At 44.4% G+C, this 18,891-nt stretch overlaps 1 protein-coding gene across 1 annotated transcript in view; it reads left to right on the forward strand.

The window, feature by feature from the left end:
* Positions 1–18,891, forward strand: part of ARNTL (aryl hydrocarbon receptor nuclear translocator like) — a 46,660-nt gene that overhangs the window by 25,048 nt on the left and 2,721 nt on the right. The window contains exons 11-17 of the mRNA XM_044681553.1: positions 5,834–5,983; positions 6,668–6,914; positions 8,447–8,553; positions 9,463–9,613; positions 12,136–12,224; positions 12,727–12,835; positions 14,941–15,034. Coding sequence (XP_044537488.1) covers positions 5,834–5,983; positions 6,668–6,914; positions 8,447–8,553; positions 9,463–9,613; positions 12,136–12,224; positions 12,727–12,835; positions 14,941–15,034 — 947 coding nt within the window. The remainder of the gene's footprint in view (positions 1–5,833; positions 5,984–6,667; positions 6,915–8,446; positions 8,554–9,462; positions 9,614–12,135; positions 12,225–12,726; positions 12,836–14,940; positions 15,035–18,891) is intronic.

The following is an 18,891-nucleotide window of genomic DNA, read 5'->3' on the forward strand; positions in this document are numbered from 1 at the left end:
ATATTTCATGACTTAGTTGTGATTATGAGCACAGGGGAGGGCAGTGAAGGCCATTTTGAAAAATGTGGTTCAGGAGGAAGGTTTCAGAAGTCTTACAACTAGATATTGTACTCTCTTCATTTAGAGGGCTGGAAGCTTCTGGATTGGTAAACACTGACTAGCTTTAAAAAATTGATGTCTTTGGTTTATGTAACTTATTTTGCCAGTGTCTCTTCCTTCCACTCCCTGCCCACTCCTCTTAGAGCCATCATCCCTTATAAGAAATAATTTTAAAAAGAGTAAAAAAAACTATCTTGATGGGAGAGAAAAAAACATGAATCATGTAACCAAAGAAAATTTTTCTTAATTAAATAAAATCTTTAAAAAATTTTTTAAATAAATAAAACTGTCTTTAAAAATGAATTGCTGGTAGATATGATAGTCATTTTAGGATCTGTTGCCTGTGTGTGGTCACATCATCCACTGATTTGAACAGAGGTCAAAATCAATCTCAAATAGAAGAAAAGAATATGAGAAGACAATGGATTGTAATTTTACATCTGCTCCCATTTGGCCTTCTTAATCTATTGTCTACTCTGAAAAATGGGAAGTGGGCAAAATTAGATATCATCTCTATTACTGTTTCTTAGTTCTATTTAATCAATGGAAAACAGTTCCTCTAATGAAAAGGCCAAGAGTCTGGAAGCAGCCTCAGCCAACAAACACTTGATCTTCTTGTCAAGCAAAGTGCCTGGCAGCCAAAGCCAAAACCAGTTTAGAGTACAAGTTTATTTTTAAAATATTATGGAGTAGAATAGTAGATCATGAGCTGTGAGATTTCAAAAAGCAATCAAAGGGAAAATGAGCTGACAGGAACAGTGTCATGAGACTCATCCAAGTCATATCAGCCTGAAAAGATTTTTAGATGAAAATGAAGGAGAGCAACAAATAGAGAGCTAGGAAAGCAGTTGAATCCTCACAACATACATACATAAGAAATCCATATCAGAAATAAACCATTTTTAAGGCACCCAAGAATCTGCGTAAGACATCCCAAAGAGATGAAATTCCCTCAAAAATGGAAAATATCTGATAAAAATACCCCCAAAAAAGTGGTGAAGACATCAACTACAAACCATATATGCCTATACTTTTTTATCTCTATAAAGTCTTTGAGTAATGAAACGAGAAACTGAGTAATAATCTGTATAGTTTAAGGATATCCTTATTGAAAATAAGAGAATGGAAAAGTCTGGCTTTTGGCAGATAATTTTTTGGAAAAATTTGCTGAGACCTTTTGCTTTTACGTTGATCACTTTTGAAAATATGTTTCACACTCACATACTTTGTTACAACAACAACAACCAAAAAAAAAAAAAAAAACGGAAACAAAAATAGTGATAAGGTATTAATACAGTGATTAATACAGATGAGTGACCTCATCTGAAAACATAAGATTCTTGGTGATAGTTTTGGGTTGTTTTTTTTTTTAATGGACCACCTCTTTATGTTTGCAAATTCCATAGCAGCTATTTTTGTTTTCCTTTTCGAAAACAAGTTGGAAGATCATTTCTTGGTTGAAAAAAATAAAAATTAAAAAGGTTTTGAGTAATATTGCCTTCATGCCATTGACTGTTCCTATCCCCTCAACAAATAGCAGCAGTCTTTTGGTTTGCGATTTTAGTTTTTTGCTTACCTCCACCATGTAAAAGAGCCCTTTTTGGTAAAGGGCTTGGTAACTGATAAAGAAGTCATGATATGACCTCAAACACTTCCTAGCTATGTGACCCTTACCACTCTTCTGCCTTGGAACTGATACTTAGGATCAAGTCTAAGGCCGAAGGTAAGAGTTTTTTTGGTTTTATTTTAAAGGAGGAGACATAGTGGTTTTTATACTTTATTAATACTTTGGTGTATTAAGTCAGTTATTTTGTGCCACCCCACTCCAACCCCTTCTGGATACTGAGTATTAATGATTAATCTCTTCTTTAACTTCACATACAAATTCTTTGAGCAGGTTAAATGATTTTGGCCATGTGCTTTAAATTTTAGAGTGAAAGCAACTGCATTTTATTTTACTTTTTGCATAGTAGGGAAAATTTTTCCAAAGATTTTTGAGAAAAGAAAAATGAAAAGTTAACTTTGCTTTATTTTTTTATTCTGACTTTGAGTTAGTTATATGTGCTAAAAACTCAAAAGGTCACATAAAATAGAATTAATTGACATGACAGATTATGAAGAGAATAATAAAACAATCTCACCATCTTATGTAGGTGTTAAAATTAATGGTTTGACTAAATATAAGAGAATGTGGTTGCAAGTCAAAATGACTTTTAGCAGTTTATTTACAAAATAGGAGAAAGTGAAAATGTGAAATGTGAAAGAGCGCTAGCTTATCACCCTAAATGTTTCTCTGGTGCCTGGCTAAACTCAGGCAGGGCTCATTAACCCTCCACCGGAGGGCCGTTTAGCCAGAGGACCCAGTGATGAATAACCACATGGCCTCCTCCAGAAATTAATCTCTCCCAGAAGCCAGGAAAGGAATCAGCTTTTCACTCACCCACTTTGTAGTCCAAAGGGGAAGAGCCAAGAGCAGTCTTACTAAATGCTAGAGTTTCAGGTCCACACTAAAGAAGGTCCTCCACCAGCCTCCAATGCCTCAAGAAAAGCTCAAAGACCTCCTAACAGGAAGTTTCAGCCTTTTTTAAAGACCTTTCTTAACGTCACTTCCTGTCCCTTCCTCCACTTTACAGGGACCAATTGCAGTCCTTAAATTTGCTTAGCACTGCCCAGGGGGCAGTCAGTGACTTCTGGAGATGTAAGCCACTTTAGTGGGTGGTTTGTGGACCTTCCCTACTTAACACTAAGTAGGGGTGTCTTCACTTTTTGTTGATCAAATTTCCAAGTAAGAAGGGGAGAGTTAATCCCAGCTTCACACTTATAAGGTGTTTTAAATACTCAAAAAAAAAGTTATATTTCCCAAATAGTTTCCCTGTGATTTCCACATTTTTAAATTTCCACATCATCCTTGTCCCCCAGATTTAGAATGTACTGTCTTTGTTATTGCTTTCTTGCTTGCCTGCAGATCCATTCATGTTCTAAGTCCTAGGGATTCTTCCTCTGCAGTATTTTTGATTTTCAGTCCTTCCTCGCCTTTATCATTGGCACAGTCCTGGCTCAGGCCTTTAGCACCTCAGACCTGAACGACTGAAGTAGCCTCCCACCTGATTAACAGGCACCTTGTCTTTTCTTTACTCCCATCCATCAAGCAAACTGTTGACAATCTTCTTAATTTGTGTTGTTGAAATGTTTTTTACACTGAATCAATTAGGTCTCAAAATATGGTTTCCCCATTGCTTGTATGATAAAATCCAGCTCCTTTTCTGCTCTTCTCTCTTACCATTTCTGTCAATTTTAGCCCATTATCCTCTGAATAGTCTTTATGCTTCTACACATTTGGTCTTTTTCTTATGCTTTTGCCTCCCTCTTAGAGCACCTTCCTCTCTCCCCTTCTGGACCAACCTATTTGTCCAAACTATAAAATTTCCTAGAGAATGTCTAGCTTGACATTCTATAGCACAGAAAATTGAGGATCAGAGAGGAAAAGAAAATTGTTCTAGGTCACACAGCTAGTGAGTGGCAGAGCTGGTCCTAGAGCTTAGCTGGGTTTTTTGATTTCCAGGCCCAGTTACTTTTTACTGCCTCAGAATTAAGCTTTCTGTCAATGTTTATCTCCTCACCATCCCCACCCCTGGGAAGTGGCCTTTCCTTCTGAATGGCACCTACTGACTCTAGTAGTAAGTTGGCTGTTATGTTCCCTTCTATTAGCTGAGTCAGCATACAGGTATTCTGGACCTACTGTGTGCCAGGCACCGTGCTAAGCCCTGGGGATACAGAGAAAGGCAAAAACAGCCCCTGCCCTCAAACAGCTCGAGCTGATAGGGAAGACAAGAGATGATAGACAAAGGATCAGTTAGAGATCATCTCAGAGGGAAGACCTTGACTTCAGGAACTTCTTCCAGCAGAGGAGGAAGTCATTAGCAATTCTTTTTTTGTGTGTGTGTGTCATTGTCGTTTCTGAGATGTAAGCCCCTTAAGAGCAGAAAGTTGTATGCATTTTATTTCTTTGTATTATCCATATTTCTGGGTATTATGTTAAACAAGAATAAAATTTATTTTTAAAAAGTTAATATTAGTGTTTTTTTCTCAAGTTTTAGCAGTAGGAAAGGATAATAATGTTTTCATTTTCAGAAAAGTATGTGTTTGCTCAAAGTTATTTATTCAGTCAATCAACAAGCATTTAGTAAGTACACACAATGTGTCAAGCACTGACTGTGCTAAGTACTGAAGATACAAAAGTAAATGTGAAGCACTCCCTGCTTTCAGATAGCTTATAGGAAAAGATGACATGCTTGTGCCTATGTGTGTGATGTACAAGGTGGCACTTGAACTGAGTCTGGAAACTGGGTATTTTAAGAGGCCACGGTGAGAATGGACTGTGGTACCCACCAGAGGATGGTCAGGACAAATCACAGCTATGAGAAACAATACCAGCTAGAGGCCAGCTTGACCAGTGTAGAGTATGTAAAGGAAGAAGTCTTGTCAGGCAGTCCATGAGCATTCTTTATGTGCCTGGCCCTGTGCTGAGTGCTGAGGACACAGGGAAAGTGCAGACCATCCCTGCTCCCAGGAGCTCAGACTGGGTGACTAAAGAGGAGTAATGGAACAGAGCAGGCTGGAAGGATAGTTTCGAAGACAGTTTGTGAAGTACTTTAAAAGCCAAATGTAGATGGGCGTATTTTATTTCAGAAGTAATAAGAAGCCACTAGAATTTATTGAGTAGTAGACCGGCATGAGTAGATCTGTGTTTTAGGAAAGATTAGAGTGAGGAAAGAACGAAGGCAGCTTCAGCTAGGCAGATGAGGGGCCTATAGAAAGACGGGACAGATTGAGGGCTTTGGTGGGGGCAGGGGGCATCCCAAAGCCCTCATTCCAGGAGACGGAACTTTGTGCTTGAGGAAAGGCAGAGCAGTACAGCTGGAGTGATGTGTGGGAAGATGGGAAAGACAGGAAAAAGCCTGCTCTGGAAGAGTTTTGAACACCAAAATCAGATGTCCACATTTTTTTGTATTAGATCCAAGGTCATTCTTAGGTAATAATGGAAGTTAATGGAGGAGGAGAGTGGTGTGGCCTTTAGGAAAACCACTTTGGTCACTGAATGGAAAATGGATCAGGGTTAGGGAGAGAGAGACTGGAGGCAGCCAATCCAATTATTGCAATGGTCCATGTAAGAGGAGCTTTTAGGACTTAAACTAGGGGCATAGCTGGGAGAGTAGAAAGATCTCACCAAAGTCATTAAACCTGTAAGAACCAACAAGTCACCAAGTAAAAGCAGAGAGAGAAGAGAACGGGCCTAGGATAGCCCTGGGACGTGCCCGCAGTTGGGGGCTGTGATGGGGAGGGTGATCCCAGGCCCAAGATGGCCCGGAGGGGGAGAAGCCTCCAAAGAATTAACAGGGAGGTCCTCTTAGGCCAAGAGAGATGAGGATCAAGAAAAGGCAGTGAGATGTGGCAGGTCAGAGATCATTGGTCATTCTGGCGAGGGCCGTTTCCCTTGAGTGGTGAGGCTGGAAGCCGGCCCGCACAGTGAGAAGGAAGCAGGCAGAGGGGCTTCTGGGCAACTTTTAAGAGAGCTGGTGCTCACCTCAGTGTCTCGGCACCTGTTAGCTTCTGCTTGGTTTCCAGACCACAGTTTGTGGAGTGGATAAGAGGGCCTGAAGGCCCCTCCCGTGGCAGAGATTCTCTGATTCTGTAAATGCTTATGGTAGTTAAATTCTTATGTATTCCTTTCCAGCTGGACTTCCAGTTAAAACAGATATAACCCCCGGGCCATCAAGACTATGTTCTGGAGCCAGACGGTCATTCTTCTGTAGGATGAAATGTAATAGGCCTTCAGTTAAAGTTGAAGAGAAAGATTTCCCCTCAACTTGTTCAAAGAAAAAAGGTACCATTTGATCAGCTTTTCAGAAATGGTAAACAGGGATGTGGGTGTTAAACATGGAAACCCTTTCTAGAATATGAAGCTTTCTAGTCATTCCTTCCCAGGAGAACTTCCTTTAAGGGGTCAGGGATAATCAGCCAGATGAGTAGATCTAGGAAGGTGGCTGCCGCTCCTCTGCTTTTCTTGTGACTCATGGGCACTTCGTGTAGCCAGCTGGGCAGGTGGGGTGAGTGGGTAGGGAACATGGAGATGGCCCCTAACTGCAGGCGGAGCCCCAGCCTCATAAGCATTAAAATGGAGCACCCAAGAAAGGAAGCAGGCTCCACTAGTTTCAGAGCACTTTTCACAAAAAACAAAGCCAATCTTTTTTTGTCCTTCTTCAAGTCTTCTTGCAGGTAGGAATGTCCCCTATTTGTAACAGGGAAAAGGAGTCAGAACTGGAAGTAGGAACAGAACCATTGAACACTTAGGCTTAGGCCAGCACAAGAGAAAAGGAAGTGCTTTTACTTGCTGGTTTTTCCTCTTTGGCTGTGTCCTAAGGAGTTTCTCCAGTCATAGAAGCAGCCTCCCTGTGTCTAAGGGCATCCCTACCACTCTCCTTCCCCAAGTGCCTCAAGGATGACTGCTCTAGGTGATCTCTGGGCCCCAAAGGCTATATTGACACCAACTGTGGTCTTTGTTCTCTAGCAGACCGAAAAAGCTTCTGTACCATCCACAGCACAGGATATTTAAAAAGCTGGCCACCCACAAAAATGGGCCTGGATGAGGACAATGAACCAGACAACGAAGGCTGTAATCTCAGCTGCCTCGTAGCAATTGGACGGCTACATTCTCATGTTGTTCCACAGCCAGTGAATGGGGAAATCAGGGTGAAGTCTACAGAATATGTTTCTCGCCATGCAATTGATGGGAAATTTGTTTTTGTGGACCAGAGGTAAGAGCCTTCTTGTCACTCTGAAGTAAAAATGGTGACAGAAACATGAAGTTGGTAAAACAGCTAATGCAACCATTTGACATTTTTTTTGGCATGAAGAAAATTAGGAAAAAATATTTCTGCCGATGATACTCATCAGTGGAGTCGTTAGAAACACCAATTATGAGATATTTGCTCTGTGTCATTCATGAACAATTGCAGGCATGTTTATAATGATTGCAGTTAAATGTGGCTTCCATTGTGACTTCTAGCATAATCCAGCAACTGAGAGCCTTAGGCTCTGCATCCTCAAGATTCCCTCGGCTGCTTCTGCTTTGCTTCCATCACTCCTCACCTTGTAGTTTATTTCTCTGAGTAGGTTTTTCCCTTCATATATATGGTAAGCACTTTGAGGACAGAAACTAGCTTATTTCTGTGTCTCAGTTTCTCTCATTTCTAGTACATATATATATACTTAACAAATGTCATATTGAATTGAACATGAGCTAGAGAGGCCCACAGAGATTCATTCACTTCAAGCCTTTTACAGAGCAGAAAACTGAGAACTTAATAGGGGACGTGACCTGCCCAAGACCATTCAGAAAGTTAAGGACAGACCCAGGGCCCTGACATTCAGCTCAGGCCTTTTTCTCCTGAAGTCTAAACTGTCCTGGCCCCCTCCCCTTCCTAATCTTGGTTAGTCAGAGGCCAAGCCTGGCCTGTAACACCTAGAATTCTTGAATTTCCATCAAGTGTTTTTCCCCACCCCTACTTATTCTTATAAAAGCGTTCACCTGCACATGATGTGTTGACCACTAAAGACAAGTATTAGATGTGTAAGATATAAAATGGATATATATAAAATATCAGGGTTTTATTGATAGCCATATTGATAATTAAAGCCATGTGCCTGATAAGAGCTCGTTCAAATGCCACACCATACCTTCCCACCTGGCTGCTTCAGTAGGAAAGAGGAAGTACCAGTCCTGTCCTGACTCTTTATACCTTTGTTTACATAACTACACTTCCTGCCCACCTGTATTATGCAAGAGGAATCATGGGAAATGTAGTTTGTAAGATCTAAATGTCCACAGGAAGTTTAGATCAGGGGCCTCAAGATCAGTTCAAGGACTCCCAAATTTCCAATATCACAGATGTGATTTGCATGATTGATGTTCAATTTCAATGTTATAAATGGCCTAATAATATTGACTCTTTGGATCAATATTTGGACTTTATGAAGTCCTATGTTCTAGCTCATATGAACACTCATATTGTAATACTCTTTTAAAACTATTTTACAGCCTTTTTTCTTGTGTTCATGTGTCCTTTGAGAGAGACTTGCTTTTAAAATCTTTGATTAACTTCATAGAGCTAAAGAAAATGTTTCTGTATGAAGCTAGTTGGGGACAATCTGCGTGGCCCTCGTTTCTGCCACTTAGCCTGGGTTCTCATTCACTTTTCCTGGGCCTGCTCTTGCACGGCGAGGCCCTGGGCAGAGAGATGCCTCAGCCTCTGGACTCACTTTGCCTTTTTCCAAATGTCGCTTTTAGGGCAACAGCAATTCTGGCGTATTTACCCCAAGAACTTCTAGGCACTTCATGTTATGAATACTTTCACCAAGACGACATAGGACACCTTGCAGAATGTCACAGGCAAGGTAAGATCTCCAGTGGGGAAATCGGGGTCACACGAGCTCGGGATAAACAGGTGCTCAGCAGTCCGAGGTGTTCGCTTTGAGAAGCTCTGGCCACGGGCCGGGATCCGTAAGCAAAAAATAGTTGATTGTGTTGCCCTGCACTGGCACTCACGCAAGACCTGCGGGGATGCCAGCCTCCACGGAAGCCTTCTCTGGGGTTCTTGCATCCTGGGCCAAAAGAACATGGGCTCTGGGAGGTCCTAACAGACTGGAAAGGCTTAGGGTGCAAGTGTAGTGACTTAGATGGATAACGGTAAGAGGAGCTAGCCTCTCCGCAGCGCCCACACTTGTGAGGTGCCTCTGGGACCCTCCAGTGCCAGGCACTGCTATGCATTTTACAAGGGTTCTCTCACTGGGACCTCACAACAATGCTGGGAGGGAGCTGTTGTCATATCCCCATTTTATAGATAAGGAAACTGAAGCAGACAAAGGTGCATGACGTGCTCAGGGTCACACAGCTAGTAATTGTCTGGAACTACATTTGAACTTGGATCTTGCTGACTGCAGGTGGCCCTGTGCTAAGAACCAGCCCCCAGGCTCATAGGGCTAGGGTCGGCCGCCCAGTCCCAGGGAGCGATTAGGAGAAAAGACATTTCTTAGGCTTAAAGAACTCCAGGGTGTCCTTGGATGTTACCTGGGTCAGACCTGTTAGGAAGCAGCCTGTCCCGGGTCCCAGGCCCAGCCTCACAGGTGGTGCATGTGGTCCGGCCCCCCAGGCTGTCCCCTCCTCCCAAGCAGTGTCATCCCGCATGTGAAGCTTCTCCTGCCATGGCCAGAAACCCCATGCGACAAGGGTCCGGCACTCTTTATGGCCTTTTCTCTGTGCCAGGTCAAGCAGTCGTAGTATTCACATTCTCTTTACATTTTCAGTTTTACAGACGAGAGAAAAAATTACCACCAACTGCTATAAATTTAAAATCAAAGATGGATCTTTCATCACATTGAGGAGTCGCTGGTTCAGTTTCATGAACCCTTGGACAAAGGAGGTGGAATACATCGTCTCAACCAACACCGTCGTTTCGTAAGTTTAGCCATTTGGCCTGTTCTGTGCCCCAGAAGATGCCTTTGACTTGGCTTTGCTGTTGGGGTGGGTCAGAGCCACACAGAGGCCTTGGCCGGGTCTCCCTCTCCCCCTCCAGCCCAGCCTGCCCAACAGCAACGGGAATGAACCAAAGCATGAAGAGAAAAGGTTTTTTAGATTTTAACCTGGGACAGAGCTGTAGTTTTTATGAAAAATGGATTCATATTGACCTAGTAACTTTGGTGTGTTTGGCATGCTTCTAAGATCACTGGAGGTACAGCCTATGCAGAAGCACCATCTTGAAGATTTTAATATTGACTTTTTTTTTAACCCTTACCTTCCTTAGAATCAATACTGTGAATTGGCTCCAAGGCAGAAGAATGATAAGGGTAGGCAATGGGGGTCAAGTGACTTGGCCTGGCTCTCAATCCACTGAGCTACCCAGCTGCCCTCATCATTGACTTATACCAGTAGAGTAGAGCTCAGTGGGAGGCGCAAACAGAATAGTGAGTGCACCTTCCTGCGTCCTCTGCCATGACCCCGGGACCTGCCAGTATGACAGGAGGGAGCACTGCCAGTGCCCAGCACAGCCCCGGCTGGTGGACTAAGAAGGCCTGAGCAGCCCAGAGCCGCATTAGCCACCATCAAGGAAAATGGGCCTGTGAAGGCTGGAACAGCAGTCACAGAACCGAACATTAGGAAGGACGAGAGAAGCACCAGCCTAGCCTCGGCCGCATCCCTGACGAGTGATCCACCGGCTTGGGCTCACAGAGGTGGCAGGCAAAGAGTCCCCACTTTAGAGCAAGGACTAGCAGGGCTTTCTGATCTACGCTCCTCTCACCCCGTTTTATAGAAGAACCCCCAGAGACCATGAAAGGGAAGTCCAAAGGCTCCCCAGGATTTCTCTAGAGCTCTTTGCCTTGTACCCCCCAACTCTGATCCCTCTGCCCGGCCTCTAAGCCTCTCCTCTCTCTCCATTCACTCATCCTGACTGGCTGGTCAGAGGCCTTCCAAAATATGGTATGCCCAGGAGCAGGCACAGCGCTCCAGCCGCGTGCCCTGACTAGAGCGCGCCTGTACTAATCCACTCCATCCCTGGAGCTTCTTCCTGGGATCCCTGGCCTCAAGCTCTTCTTGCTGCACTTCTGAAATGCTTCAGGGCAGGACTTTACATTGATCCACATTAAAGGTCCCCTTAGCAGACTCCGCTCCAAGTCCCAGCACATCAAGAACTTTTTTAGAACCTGCCTCAGGCCAACTTGTTTGCTTATCTGTGAATGTCCTGAGCATGCAGATCACTGATAAAACATCTGGAGCTGAGGACAGAGCTGGTCCTGAGGACCTAACTCTTTGGACCTAACTCTTCAACCAGTTCTGATGAAGTGACGCTTGGCCATTTATTGCAGAACTCGAATCTGCATCCTGTCTGTAGGCCTGGTACAAAGACAAGCTTGAATCCAAGTAAAACTCTCTGGAGTGTGGCCTTGCGCACCCAAGTTAGTCTGGCATAGGGGTCGGCAACCTTTTTGGCCGTGAGAGCCATAAACGCCACAATTATAAAATGTAATTTCGTGAGAGCCGTACAGTGCTCACAGTGCGCGCTCCTGTAACAGTGCACGCTCCTGTAACAGCGCCTGAAAAAAAATGGACTTTATGGCTCCTGCTGAAAGAGCCATATCTGGCCCTCAAAAGAGCCATACATTGCCGACCCCTGGTCTGGCAGGACCTTGTCCCAAAGCCGTAATGGTTTGACATCACTGCAACCCTTTCTAGATGGTCAGTAATTAGCCCCTTGATAATGTTTTCTGTCTCTATCAGGAAAAACTGAAGTCAAACTCGCTCACCTGGTTTCCCCTTTGGGCCTTGGGACTCTCGTCCTTCTGTAGTCCTGTGGCCCCTCTGCCAGCCCCCAGACCTTTCAAAAATCACCGGAATGTGTCATCCAGGCCTGGGGACTTTCATTTCAGATTTTCATTCTTGAGCTTCTCATCCTGCTAAAATTGTAAACTATTAAACTTATCTTTTTTTATGGCCCCTTTGAAATATGGGTGCGTCTTAGACGTGGTCCCCAGGATTTCTTTTCTCCAGTACAAATTCTATGATGAAGTTCCTCTCATTTATACTTCCATAGCTACTTGTGGGTGAGAATCAAATCAGCAGTAACCCTTTCGTTTACTTCCTCTTCCTTTTAAAGTGAATTATTGGTGGGGCAGCTGGGTAGCTCAGTGGATTGAGAGCCGGGCCTAGAGACGGGAGGTCCTAGGTTCAAATCCGGCCTCAGACACTTCCTAGCTGTGTGACCCTGGGCAAGTCACTTGACCCCCATTGCCTACCCTTACCACTCTTCCACCTATAAGTCAATGCACAGAAGTTAAGGGTTTAAAATAAAAAAAAAAAAACATAATAATAATAAAGTGAATTATTGGTAAGGCAAGTCTATGATTAGTGATTTTGCTAAGGTGAAAGACAAAAGGTTCTAAGCAAGCATGACTCACTTTACCTTTTTGCTGGGATGTTCACAGAGCCAACGTACTAGAAAGCGGGGACTCAACTTTCCCACAGCTCACAGCTTCCCCCCACAGCATGGATAGCATACTGCCCCCTGGAGAAGGTAATTATATTCTTTGGGGGTATTGAGACTGACCTCACATCACATTCTCTATAGTAATAGGAAGGAGGGAGGGAGGGGGGCAGAGGACAGGGGGAGAGGGGGGGAGAGGGAAAGGGAAAGGAGACAGAGACAGAACCTAGATTTTCCTGTGGGTCCTAGAAGTTATTTTTTAAATAGTTCATTGATCCTGGAAATCTCACACACACACACACACAAGCTCTCGCTCTTTGTTCTCCATCACTTCCCGCAGTCCTTGAAGACTCTTTACAGCCATAGATGGGCCATGACCTGTGCCAGTGGAAGATGTAGCCACATCAGTGGAGCTGTAGAGCTTTGAAATCTCAAATAAAACAGACCATAGTACTGGTTCAGAGATGTTTGTTTAGAATGCCATAGAACTAGACAAGTTTAATTTGTTGAATTGTTATTCCAAGTGAAAATCTTTTCCCCCCTTTTCCCACTCCCTCCCTTTTCCTTTCCCTTCCATCTTTCTTTGTTATAGGTGGACAGAAGAGAAACCATCCTACTGTTCCTGGAATTCCAGGTGGAACAAGAGCTGGTGCAGGGAAAATCGGTCGAATGATTGCAGAAGAGATCATGGAGATACATAGGTAAGTGTGGCAGCCTACAACTTGCTTCCTTTACAATGAACCTGTTGAAGAAATTGGCTCTCGATACAGGGCTAAGTATGTGTCTGACTGTCCCTAAGAAAATTGCAACAGTCGAGTATCATAAAGAGTCCCCTGGAATGCCTCACACAGGCTCGAGGGTTTGGGCTCTTCCAGCCGAGTGCCTAATCGCATTCCACCCGACTTGGGGACTGTTTTGTCAGATGTACTGAGGGAAGGAAGGGGTGGTCCTTGTGACGGAACACCTCACAACATACTGTATTCCTTAATGGGAAGGGAACTTGGAATCCAGAATTCATGAAAATCACCCAGAATATCCAGGACCGCCATGAAGAAACTTATTAGGAGGGGCACATGATAGAAGGTGCTTTATGCAGACTTAAGGGATTCCCTAAATTTAAAACTTATGGACTAGCCTCATGAGATATTTAATCTCTGCTTCCATGGAAAAGGAATCTTCAGGAACTTGGGGGAATGGAAATGCTGTCAAATTTTCCTTATGTGGTAGAGGTTGGTGTCTAAATGTAAGAAACCTGCCTCTTGGGGCACTGAGAGGCAAGATGGTAGCCTGGCCTCCAATAAATAGCAGGGACTGAGAAAAATCCACCATGAGGCTTTAGCAGGATTCCCTGAAAAAACTGTACAGGCAGCTAGAGGAGGTGCCATCTCCAAAAAGGAACTGGCTTCCTTACCAATTTGTGCCCGAGTCCATTTCTGAAGTACAAAGACAACCCGACCCCAGCGCTCCCCAGGCTGTGCCCTGAGCTCTAGTAAACTCTGTCCCTCCTCGTTTTTATCTAGCCAATCCTTTTCAATACCTCAAACCTCAACTTAATTTCCAATCACATTTCATCGTCTCTTAGCTAATCCAGTCCAGGATGGCCCTGGTCATCTGGCCAAGGTCTGTTGTACGAAAGGCAGTCATTGAGACTTCGTGTCTGAAGGTCCTAGTGGAAGTAATATAAGAATGGGGGGGGGGGGGGGGGCGCCACAGGGTCGGAATCACGATGAACGTGAAATGGAACTTGGAGATCTTTGCAGATACACACAATTGAGTCATTTTTATGGAGGCCTCCTCAGACCCCCACCCTCTGGGGAAGGGTCAAGCCTGAATGGATAGTGTAGCTTTAGATCAGACAATAAACAAAATGACTGAATTCAGTGACTTACCTCTGGCTCTGGCTAAGAACATTATTGAAGCAAGGATAGGGGGAAATAATAACTTTAACCAGCCAACTCTCTGTGCATGTGCTGGTCATCTTGTCATTTCCACAGGGTTAAAATCAAACACCAAACCCAAGATATCTGTGAAACACCTTCTCCAACCAGGGTTCGCCCCCTTCTCTCCTTCCTTCCCAGCTCCCATTTGGCAAACCGTTGTGGAGGGGAATTAGGACAGCAAACCACATCGACACCATCTTGTGACTCAATTCTGCAGCGAGCTTAGGTCCCCTTCTATTCACCTTTGGTCTGACGCCAAATTCTAGCTTCTGAGAAAAGCTTATTCAATCATGGGAAGAGGGAGAAAACCTAATTGCATTGTTTGGACCTAAATCTGCGTGGCTGGGAAGCCGGACCACTTGGACCTGCTGTCCAGGGATCCCTCCCCAAGAACCCAGGCCATGTTGGCCAGAAACACAGGCAGATCCTATGACTAATGCAAGTTTTCTCATAATTGTCCACATCAAGCAACCCATCGTGTCTTCTCTGAAAACTAGCCCCATTTAACGGATCAGTTTCCATATTCCTTTGACTGTACCGAGTGGGCCACCCCTTTTCCTGATTCAAGGATTCCTGTCACTGTTCACTCTCCTCCTCCCCCCCAGCTTGGAAAGTCCCTCGTCTCTCTTCCAGATGACCTAATGTCCTATCATTTCCTTTTCCTTCATTGGTCTTATTTGAAGTGTTTTTTAACGTACAAAAGTCTGGCCCTAACCTGAGGAAGGGGCCTGGGCCCAGTTTGTTAGGCCGTTCATGCATGGCTTAATAGACCGTATGCTTAGAGTCCCCCCTGTGTCTCCTCAGTCATCTCATCTTTTGCTCATTCCACACGATGACTTCCCGCTCGTGTTCCCTTTCTGCGACAGGATTCGGGGGTCGTCCCCATCCAGCTGCGGCTCCAGCCCACTGAACATCACGAGCACGCCTCCCCCAGACGCCGCTTCCCCAGGAGGCAAGAAGGTAAGACCCGCCAGGGCTCTGCCCACTGGGCCCCCCCAGCCCTGAGGAAGAGCAGAAGCATTGGGCTGTGACGGAGGCCCCACGAGCGGCTTTCTGAGGGGGAGTCACAGCCACATACGTGGATGCAGGCACGATGCATGTTCATAGTGGTGTATGCAGGTCTACACCTGTGGTGCTATGGGGAGCTGGCTTTCTATTTAGAATGCTCGTTTCTCCTGACTTGGGATGGGGGACATTATTCTATTTCTAGCCATTGTCAACTGCTTAAAGACAGCTTAGCAGCCTCTGGCGCCCTCCCCGCCTCCCCCCAAGTTCTCTGCACCAGACTAGACACACCCCGTTCCTTCACCATGTCCAGGGCTGCTGGCTTAGAAGCCGACGTGAAGATGGTCCCCCCTGCTGTCTGTACGGCCATCTTCCCCGGCTTTGTACATTGTTTTCTGAGCATACAGCCATTCGTCGTCATCCGTTTGCATATTTGTCCAAGAAAAGGGTTCAAAAACAGGCCGAGTCAAGGTGGACTCAGTAAAACTAGCGCTCGCAGGGCATCGGGGGAGTCGGCAATCCACAGCCCAAGCCGGGCGCCCCATTTCTACCGGCACAGGCCGAGGCCTCATCCCAGATGAATCCACCACAGACGCAGCTTGCATTGAGTTAGGTAAGAGAGCCCAGAGCGAGCACAACTTCAGAGGCTGCCACGTCCCCGAATAGCTGGGAAAGCCCGTCTATACCCACCTGACAAGTGGTCGTCGGCCCTCTGTGCCAAGGGAGATCCGGCCACCTCTCAAGGCAGGCCATTCGGCCTCTCAGTAACTTAGACCTGCCCTTCCCAACGCCAGGTGCTGGGGCCAAGCAGGACAAGCTGGTCTTTCCAACCTGACAGCCCTCCTTCCTCTGCCCTCATAGACTCACATGGCATAGATGGGGGTCCCTGATCGTTCTGGCCACCTTCCTCTGGACATTTTCCTGAATGGAATCCTTCATATATTTTATCTGAGCGGAGCAATAGCCAAGGTTGTAGTTAGTTCATCTTGTCCAAGGTAGCCTGAATGCATCGGAGATTATTAGCATATTTGTGTTCTGTCCTTTTCAGCCAAAAACCTGTTCTTTCCCGGGAAAACAGAGCCAAAATAAGTATGGTACATATGTGCTTTCTCTTCTCTTCAGTGGGATTCCTTCTGCAATCTTCCCCTGCCTCCCCATAGAGCTTTGCAAAACCAAACACGACTCCACCTTTTGGATGGTGCTTAGTATTCTCTACAAGCCTCACTACATTCCGAACTTTAACATCTCTCTAACTACAGCCTTTACCATTTGGGGTAAAAAAAAAATACCACCCTGTTGATGGAAGCCCTTCTATACACATCATTTAAAAAACATAAGCTGTGGGGACAACTAGGCAGCTCAGTGGATTGAAAGTGAAGTCCAGAGATCCTGGCTCCTGGGTTCAAATTTGGCCTCAGACATTTCCTAACCCTGTAACCCTGGAGCACCTCGTCACTTAACCCACATTGCCTAAGCTGTCACAAACAAAAACAAAATCTGGTTAGTGAATACACTGCACATCAGTCTCCTCAGACAAATCCCAGTTTTCCTCATTTATTATTTCCCTTCATGTTTTTAGATAAATTTCATTCTTAAGACTTTTATCCCTTCTGGGCTGAATTTCTTTTAACAGTTTTAATCCACAGAATCCTTCCTACTCTTTCTCTGTGCCATTTCAAATGTGCACATCCCATTATGTCTGACTTTCCTATCACAAACTTGTAAAATGCAGTGGTCACTTCCTCCTAAGGCTGCCTTTATTTCCATTCCAGTGGCCAGTTCCCTTTTCTTTTAAAGGATGACATGAAGTCAATCAAGATGTCATTAGCAGCTCTGCTTTTGGCAAAAAGACTGTTCCAGGAGATGGCTAGATGGCCAAGTCCCCGGCACTCTTCTGCCTCTTCATCAGGCTTGTGATCTTTCTTCAAACTCCTCATACACGTCTTCTTTCTGTGCAGGGGATCTGTCGTATACAAAGACAAAATCCTTTGTGTTCGTCCCTCCACTGATCTTCACCAGGTATTCTCCGCCATGCTCTGGTTCTTACAGTGCAGCTTCCTCAACCGTAAAACACAGCTTCTCCATCTCCCATCTCTGCCACGTTATTGTTGGTCTTGAATGCATACCTTTCCGAACCTATATGGCAGTCCTGCCCTACTCAGTCTCAGGGATACTGTGAGGTCTAATTTTCAGTGTACAGCTTGCTTATTGCTTATATTTGGCGAATCTGTTTACAAACACTGGAAGCCATGGTTTTACAACTGGTGTCTTTCCTGAATTTTGCCTCCTGCAAAACTGTGCCCAAAGGACAAAAGAGATGGACAGATAATTTTCAGACAAAGAAATCAAAGCCATATATAAGGACATGAAAAAATTCTCTACATCACTACTAGAGAAGTGCAGGCCAAAACAATTTTGAGATATCTAATACCTGCCAGACATTGGCTAAAATAACAAATATTGTAAGAGATGTGGGAGAATGGGGACACAAAGATACTGTTGGTGGAGCTGTGAACTGATACCCAAATTTGCGTACTGCTGGGTCTGTTTCCCAAGGAGGTCAGGGAAAAAGGAAAAGAATGTCCCCAAATATTTATAGCAGCTCTCATATAGCAAAGAACTAGAAATTGAGGAGATGCCCATCAATTAGGGAATGGTGAAATATATTATGATTGTGATGGAATGCTACTGCACCATGAAAACTAGTGCAGGCTTGGTTTTTTGTAAACATGGAATAATGAAGAGTGAGATGAGTAGAACCAAGAGACCATCATACACAGCTACAGATTTTATACTTAAAAGAATAAATGGTGAATGTAACCTCCAGGGAATGAACTGAAAATAGATTTTTTTAAAATAGCCCACAACAATTAAGCCTTATGTTTTCATGAAACATTTCATCAGGTGAATTAAAATCTATTAAAAATAAAAATTCCCTTAAAAAAAAAAAGGAAAGAAAAGCAGCTGTTGTGTGCCTCCAGTGCTTTTATCTCTATTACATTTCTCATGGCTTAGCAGTTTTCATCCATTTCTATCTTTTCCATTTTCAAGCTCTTTTGATTAGATTTGCAAGATGTTGTGACAAATGCATTCCCAGCAGCCATTGATAGGTGTGCTCCATGTTTAGGAGTCTGTTAACACCGTATTTTAATGGGTTAGAAATCCAAATTCCAATCTTGCACTTCATTTTTTCAACCTCATTTCCTGAATCACTTTTTCTCATCTGAAGCCCTTCCTTGAGCAGACAGCAGTGAGAAAGGTATTGTCAGGGCTGCACGTGGCCTTCAGTTTTTATGCAAGCCTGTGTAATCTTTGGCAGCATTGCCACCTCAGAAATCCAGAAAGCCTCACTTTTATGCATATGAATCACCAGAAAATGGGGAGTATGCATCCATCTTCACTGTTTTCTCTTAGATACATGCTCCAGGAAGACAAGATTTTTTCATAGTAGTAGTTGCCCTCATGCCCTGTTCTAAGGTCACTCGCCTCTGCTGCCACTTTCATGGTTGGTTCAGAAAACATTAGCCAGTTCTATTTCAGATCCAGTTACAACCAGAACAAACATACATTACTCTAAAGCAGGGGTTGGCAACCTTTTTAGCCGTGAGAGCCATAAACGCCACATTTTTTAAAATGTAATTTCGTGAGAACCATACAGTGCTCACAGTGCGCACTCCTGTAACAGCGCCTGAAAAAAATGGACTTTATTGCTCCTGCAGAAAGAGCCGTACGTTGCCGACCCCTGATCTACAGGATGGCCCCTGTTTGGAGGGCAGAGATAAGCCCCAGGAAAAGGCAAGGGATGGCCACCT

The sequence above is a fragment of the Gracilinanus agilis genome, chromosome 6, assembly GCF_016433145.1.
Source record: "Gracilinanus agilis isolate LMUSP501 chromosome 6, AgileGrace, whole genome shotgun sequence".
In the NCBI taxonomy this organism is placed as follows: Eukaryota; Metazoa; Chordata; class Mammalia; order Didelphimorphia; family Didelphidae; genus Gracilinanus; species Gracilinanus agilis.